Raw genomic sequence first — 7,579 nt, 5'->3', positions numbered from 1 at the left:
AATTGAGCTAGATAAGTTGCTTGAGATTGTGTCATGAAGTTATGAATGCTTCGCAGAATCAGATATTCCTTTAGATAAGGAGAAAGTGAAGGGCACGCTCGGCGCCATATCGCAGCCCGGTACTGCTGTTTCAGGCGCAGTACACTTCTTTGAGCACGTGTGGGATCGGAATCTCGTCCCACTGCGTGTTTCTTCTGGCATTCCTTCGCGGTCATGTTGCGCCAACTGAGTTCAAACTTTTCCTTCTCTCTGTGCTCGCATTCCACAGCTGCGGACGTGTGGTGAAAACAAATAGGTGTATTGAATTTGCGCCCGTTCGGAATTACATCTTGCGACTGCGTCTGAGAGTGTGTTATATGCTTTCAGGAAGTGGGCTCGCGAATGTCGTATTAATAACACGTGCACGTAGCGCTCGTGTCTGCACGTTCGTTTGACTTATTATGTTCTTGTGTGAGTAAATGAATTTGTGCCACAGCACACAGTGACGCACGTGGAACCTGTATCAACAGCAAGAGCTGACATTGCTTTAGCTGTAATGCTCGGGCTACTATGCACGGAGGCCACACAAAAGTACATTGGAGATCAGGAGACTCTATAGTCAACCGCACCGGTGGCACAGTGAAGTACTAGTTTCGCAGTTATTTTGCCAGATCGTCCTGACAACTCCCCGGAGGAGGCGTTGAAGAATGACGAGTGATCGATTTACACATGACAGTTTTCTTAACGCATCGTCTGTATGGTCTGCAGTACACGCTGCGTCCGTCTGTTATCAGCTCATACGCGTACTTAGAGAGATCTACTGTGACACGGGTATGGCACAACGCACGAAAGAAGTTCCGAGTGCCTATTTCACTCTGGCCGTCAGCTTCTCATGTCGATCGTGGCCCTGATCACCAGCGAGCCGTCGCGCATGTAATCACCGAGTCGTTCGACCGCCATGAAGGCAGAGAACCCGCACGCGTGCTCATTGCGCATGGATTTTGGCTTGTGGAAGGCCTCGGGCGGGCACCGGGCGTGCGTCGGGTCCACGGTCTTGGAAAGGTCCGCCCGCCCCCTCGCCGTGTCGACGACGGCTAGCGTGATGATGTGTGGGAAGGGCCACTTCAACACGCCGTCGTGCCTGCCCTTCCAGAGCGTGAAGTAGATGCCCAGGACGCTCTGGTCGTCGTTGCTGGCCAAAGTCTGTAGCGGCGTCGTTACTTTGTTGAGTACCAGGCTCATCCTCAGGGCGTAACCCTGGTTGCCCGTGTAGAAGATGGGACTCTCGACCTTCGCGAAGCCGCCGTTCTTGAGCAGGTTCAACTTGGCGGGCGCGTCCTTCAGCTCCCACAGGTACTCGGAGACGAGTGCGTTGTTCCGCACAGCCACGGAGGCGACGTGGCTCGCGTACTCCTTAAGGAACACGCGGAAGCGCACACGGATGGCACCGTCGCGCACGTAACCGCCGTTCAGGAGCGCCGCGTGGCTCGCCATGCGGCTCTCGCCGCAGCTCCACTCGGCCAGCTCTTGGGCGGGTTTCTGGAGCGCGATGTCCGGGCAGCCGGACGCCGCAAACGTCGTGTGCACTATGTCAGCCGAGGAGTCGTCCTTCTGGTCGGCGATCACCATTTCGTACTTGTGCGTGAACGGCCACTCGAGTACGTCGTCGTAGGCGCCTCGCGTGAACACCACGTACAGGCCGACATAACCGGACGCCTTCTCAGGGTAAAGACGCAGCATTACTCGGTAACCTCCATTGGTCAGGTAAAACTTGTCGCTGTCTGCAAACTGTGCGTTGCCAAGCTTTGCTTGCGCCACTTTTTCCTTTATGTTCGGGACGAGCCAGTCGTACTCGGCGACGACACTGTCGTCGCGGAACACCAGTCTCGCCATATTAGGTGGTTCTATCTCCTCCATGTAGACGACGACCTTGACCAGGAGGCTCCCGTAGCGGATGTACTTGCGATTGTACACTTCGTCGTAAGAGATGGCGCTCGAAGACCCGCACGCGTCGTTACGCCCGAACGGCCTCCAGAAGGATCCGACGCACGCTTCATTCTTGATGTAAGGGTTATTTGGGTCTACAGCCACCACCACGTCGTCGCCCCTCTTTCCGTGTTGCTGATCGATGATGATGAGGTCGAACCGCTTCACGAAGGGCCATTGAGCCAGCGAGTCGTAGCCGCCTTCCAGAAGCGTGAGGAAGGCGCCGATGCTGCCGTTGGTATAATTTTGAAACTTGAGCTGCATTTGCATAAGATAGCCCTGGTGCCTCGTGTAGAACCGCTCGCTGAGCAGGTTGGAAGGTCGGCCGGAAATAGCGAGGGCGATTTTCCTTTCCACATTGGGCACTTTCCAGACGTACTCGGCTACTAGGTGACGATCCTTCACCGATACGGAAGCGAAGTTCGGCATTTGGTCGAGTATTGCTGTGAAGCGGAGCAGGATCTTGCCGTCCTTCTTAAAATTGCTCCGCTCGAGGGCGCTAAACGAGACGAGCTTGCGAAAGCCGCACGGCGTGTTGGGCTGTAACTTTGGCTTGGTAAACGCGTTCAGCGGGCACACGCCAGAGGTTGGGTCAATCACCCCCTTGCGGTCGGCGGTCAGGAAGCCCGCCGACTGGTCCACTATGGACAGCTCGAAGCTATACGAGAGCGGCCACTCGAGCGAGTCGTCGAACTCGCCGGGAATAACGACGGCGAAGAGGCCCAGGTGCTCGTCCTCCGGGTGGAAGGTCAGTTGGAGCACCATCAGGTAGCTCTCGCTGTTTATGTAGAAGAGGTCGCTTGTCAGTGGCTGCAGCTCGCCCTTGCGGGCCTGCTTGATCTTGGCATCGATGTCATCGACGGCCCACTGGAACTCGGAGACGAGCTGGTGGCCGCGCATGTAGGCTTTGGCTCTCTTGGGAATGGCGCCCTTGTCCTCCAGGAATATGCTGAGCCGCATAAGGAGGCTGTCGTCAGCCACGTACCCGAGGAGCTTGCTGTGGGGTATGAGAAACGACTTGCCGCACCCTTCGACGCCGTCAGTGCGGCGCTCGGTGGGTCGCTGGAACTGCTTGCGCAACCGGCAGATGGCCGTCATTGGGTTCATGGAGACGTGCGAGTCCTGCCCCGAGCCCGACGGGTCGACCACGGTGATGTTGAAGCGGTACTGGAAGGGCCACTCGAGCGCGTCGTCGTAGCGGCCGCGCAGGATGGTGAACCAGACGCCCATGTAGGGTATCCCATTGGCTGGGTTGATCCGACCAAAGGACAGTCCCAGCCGCACCCGGTAGCCGGGCTTGCCCGTGTAGAAGTCGGGGCCTGCCAGGTTGACACCGTGCATGACGGACGAGCGTTGGAGCAGCGCATACATGTCGCGCACCCGCCACTCATACTGGGACAGGTAGGTACCGTTGTGCGTCTCCTTGACCTGTGAGTAACGGTCGGGGTCGCCTGCGAAACGAGACAAAAAGAGATATAAAATATGATCAGTTTTAGTCTTCAGAACACCATCTAGAGGAATGTTCGTAGCAGCAAAAGGCACAAAATTTCCTACCTCGTTATGCTGTACCAAAATGACGGGTTTCTGTATTTGCTGGTGTTGATTTTTGCCAGAGTAACTTACACTAATACAAGAAGTTGCCATTTACGACTGGTCTGAGTTCTCAAGTGAGCATTTCCAGTTCCTAAACTGTGACATTTTTTTATTCCCTTGGCATTGGATGTACATATTATGTCGAATCATACAGTTCGTGGTATTTTTCTCGAAGAAAGCGCAACAGCATATGACGAATTGAGGTGTCACCTCCACGGGTCTCGATCTACAACTCGAATTTGTCTTCTGTATATAGAGTGTCCCAGCTAACTTTAGTAGAGCTGGTCAACGAATAAGAAATGTAAAAAAAAAAGAAGCACGGTGCAGAATATGATGTTAAGCTAACGTACATAAGGTAACAGCGCAAAAGCAACACGGACAAAAAGAAGGAAAACGACAACACGGCGCTGGCTCGCGAATGATATTTTATGCGGGAAGTTCACGCACGTATATAAGAACCAAACTCCCCCCCCCCCCCTCCCCCACCCCCCGCCTCTAAGGAAAAAAAAAACAACAACTGATATGCGCAGTACACATGATACGATTCGATGATTTAATTATCAGAACTGATATAAATAGCCAAATTCTGCCTTGTGAAGAATGACCGATGGGTCACTTACACAAATACACGTGCCCCCCCCCCCCCTCCCCCCCCCTTCCTGCCACCTCACTGTGAACTTCCTGAATAAAATATCAGTTGGGAGTACGCGCCGTGTTGTGTTTTTCTTCATTTTGTCCGTGTTGCGTTTGCGCCCTTGCCAAAAGTACGACGATTCCTAACCAACTCACCCATCTCGTCAACTGAATACTGGTAAGCGCAGTTCCAAGACCGGACAAAAGAAAGACACCGAAGCACAGTACAAGCGTATTCCAGTATTCAGTTTTCAAGCATGAACCAACTAGCCCAGCAACAAATTTTGCTATCGACCACCTTGCTATGACTTTAAGACCCACCATGTTCGGTCTACATGCCTCTAATGAATGTACACAATAGGTCTTTTAATTGTATCTCGCACAGCGTTCTTTAAATCTAGTTTTTTTCGTTGCTAGCCGCCGCTGGGACACACGGTAGAGTACATCAACGGTAATGTTCTGCTTCTTGAGATATTTCTTATCGACACCTCGTGCGCGGTTTGTTCCAGCACGAATGCGTTTGTGTCGGGCCTCACCTGTGGTGCAAGTAGCGCAGAGAAGAACACACAAGCCCACCGCGAGGCACCAGCGCAGCGCACCTGAAAAAGGAATGACGGGCTGAAGGTGAAAACAGATCCCGTCGTGTTTGGCGACTTGGACACTCCTCTCTAACTGTTTATCGCAAACATTATTTCATCGGCGCCTCAACAGCTGTCAATCTGCACCCGTCGGTTCGCTACAAATTCACCTGGTTTTCAATATTACAACTATACTGCGATTGACTGCTGTCGGTGCTATTGGCCAACTGATATGTTAGTGGTCAACTCATCCCTTAAATACTCTCCTGGGTGGCTCATTCAGTTGGTAATGGCTTTTTTTGCTACTGAGCACGAGATCGTGCGTTCGATACCTGACTGTCGCATTCTGATGTAGGCGGGATACAAAAGGCGCTTGCGTACCGAGATTTTGGGGCACGATAAGCACCCCAGATGGTAAAATTTAATCCGGAGCCCTCTACTATAAGGCTTCTTTCAAAGCCCCGTCGTTAACTTGTGAAGGCAATCAATCAATCAATCAATCAATCAATCAATCAATCAATCAATCAATCAATCAATCAATCAATCAATCAATCAATCAATCAATCAATCAATCAATCAATCAATCAATCAATCAATTAATCAATCAATCAATCAATCAATCCGTTTGGTGCTTTGTTAACACTGGTGTCAGGTTACGTAGAATCAACAAGTCAGAAAAATTAGGAGATGACTTGTTCCTTATGGCCACGTAGGTTGCACATTCGGGTATTAATGAAAAAGGCCGTTCGGCGGCCATAAATTGTCTGCTGTGCAAGCACTCCTATGAAACAATCCACTTTGAAGCAAAAGTGACGCTAATTGCATGAAGCTTGGGTTAATTTCAGATTGCATCTTTTCGCCGGGCCGCATTTTACAAACCACTTCGGCCTCAACCACAATATGGAAAACTATACGTCACAGTCTGCTGCTGCATTGTACGTAACGAATTACGTGTAATTAATTATTTGTAATTGATTGCCTTTTGTAATTTTGTAATTTAGCGATTGATTTATTTAATCGGTATGCTCACTGTAATTCGATTACTTTCTTCATTAACCAATTATATTTAACCAGTTACATTTTTGGCGAATCGATCTATCACAGGCGACTCAGCTTTGAGCACATGAATTTGGCGGTAACTACAGTGTTCAAAACAATGAAAATATGAACATGCGTTACCTTCTTTGGCAAATATTCATTTTGATTTATTGAGCAAGCAATGTCTGGCCCTGAGAGTATTCTATCTGAAGAAGCAGAATTGTGCTACCTGGCATAGGTGACCGAAAGGAAAAATTGTGCTAACGTGTGTGAAATGTTGCAGAGGATGCTTTGAAAAAGCCATACTAGCTCGTTCTATTTACTGTATTTGTGCAATATTATTAAATTAGGTAGGAAAGCAATGGAAAAGTGATCAATTACTTTTTAGTAATTGCTCAATTACTTTCGCGAGTCAGTAATCAGCAACCGTGATCAACTACATTTTTTGAAACAAGTAATTGTAATTGTATTCGGTCACTTTTTTTTGTAACATGTAAAAGTCTGTCAGAGACGCACAGTCGTAAAGGTAACATGCATATAATCAAGTCGTCACGGCCGCCATGTTGAAAGCATTACGTCACCGGGAAAGGCTTCGCTATTCGCTTATACGCTTATCTGCAGCGGCACTTTCGAAGCTGTGTGAATATGGCGACAGTGGTGCTACACGGAACCGATTTTACCACTGCCAAGTGGGGCGTGACGTAAACCTTGAACGCGATAGGCTCCGCTACGTCAAGCATGCGTCCCTATTTATTCGCTGCTGCATTGAACGCTTCCGTCCACCCTTCATCTCTCACTCCTAGAACGCGATGTCAGGCATGAATGCCGACATGTGTATCTTCATTGAAGAGACTCGGTACATGCATACTTTATTATCTTTCTCTTTTGCTTCAAGTATTTCCGAGGGATCAAGGGAGCAGAATCGCGAAAGAACTGGTTGCCCGTCGTGAGTGGTGGTATGGAAGCATCAAAAATGTATCGTTAAATTAGATGCCGACTAGACTCCTGCGAGACGGAGAGGGCAGTGCCGTCACACGAGGGAACTAGTGTCACCTGGTAACTCTCTTTGGGGATTTATGAAAGATAAGTAGCTTGATACATCCGGCGTCCATTCAGCCGCCTTCCAGCAGGCTCTGAAAGCGCCTGTAATGATGGTCATAGCTCACTAGAGGGTGTGAGGGCTATTTATTTGAAAACATGAGAGGTTTGCCCGCGTAGAGGTATTCGACTGCGTTGAAATCTACTCGGCATGATAAGAGATCTTGTCACCTTGATTTCGCTGTTGACTATTTAAATTATACACATCTGAGTCTGAACGACACCTAAAGTTGGAGAAGAAAGCTAACGATTCAAGATAAAACGAAATGAAGGGTATGGCAAGGCTTCTATGTGCAGTGCTAAGCACTTAATGTGCACTGTGTGAGCATACAGTAGAGGGCCTTGAAACCCGCCGAGGTGGTGGTGTGGCTTTGGCGTTGCACTGCTATGCCCGCGTGCGCGGGATCAAATCCCGGCTACGGCGGCCGCATTTCGATGGGGGCAAAAACGCCCAAGTACTGTGCATCGGGCGCACATTAAAGAACCCCAGGTGGATAAAATTAATTCGGAGACTCTCACTACGGTGTGCCTCATAATCATGTCATGGTTTTGGCATGTATACACACACAATTAAAATTAATTAGAGGTCCTTGAACAGTGTTTCCTTATTTATCCTTTATATAAGGTCCTTTCTTCACTGTACGCTTCGCGTTCTTGTATAAATATGCTCAGCT

General features: G+C 49.6%; 1 protein-coding gene across 1 annotated transcript in view; it reads right to left on the bottom strand.

Moving 5' to 3' along the window:
- Positions 1-277: 277 nt before the first annotated feature.
- LOC135903789 (uncharacterized) overlaps positions 278-7,579 on the bottom strand; it is a 36,699-nt gene continuing 29,397 nt past the window's right edge. The window contains exons 2-3 of the mRNA XM_065434190.2: positions 4,728-4,790; positions 278-3,416 (exon numbers count right to left, since the gene is read on the bottom strand). Of these exons, the coding sequence (XP_065290262.1) occupies positions 862-3,416; positions 4,728-4,790 (2,618 nt within the window). The 3' untranslated portion in view covers positions 278-861. The remainder of the gene's footprint in view (positions 3,417-4,727; positions 4,791-7,579) is intronic.

This window comes from Dermacentor albipictus, chromosome 4 (genome assembly GCF_038994185.2).
Source record: "Dermacentor albipictus isolate Rhodes 1998 colony chromosome 4, USDA_Dalb.pri_finalv2, whole genome shotgun sequence".
NCBI classification, from domain to species: Eukaryota; Metazoa; Arthropoda; class Arachnida; order Ixodida; family Ixodidae; genus Dermacentor; species Dermacentor albipictus.
This window is presented reverse-complemented; position numbering and strand designations above follow the sequence as displayed.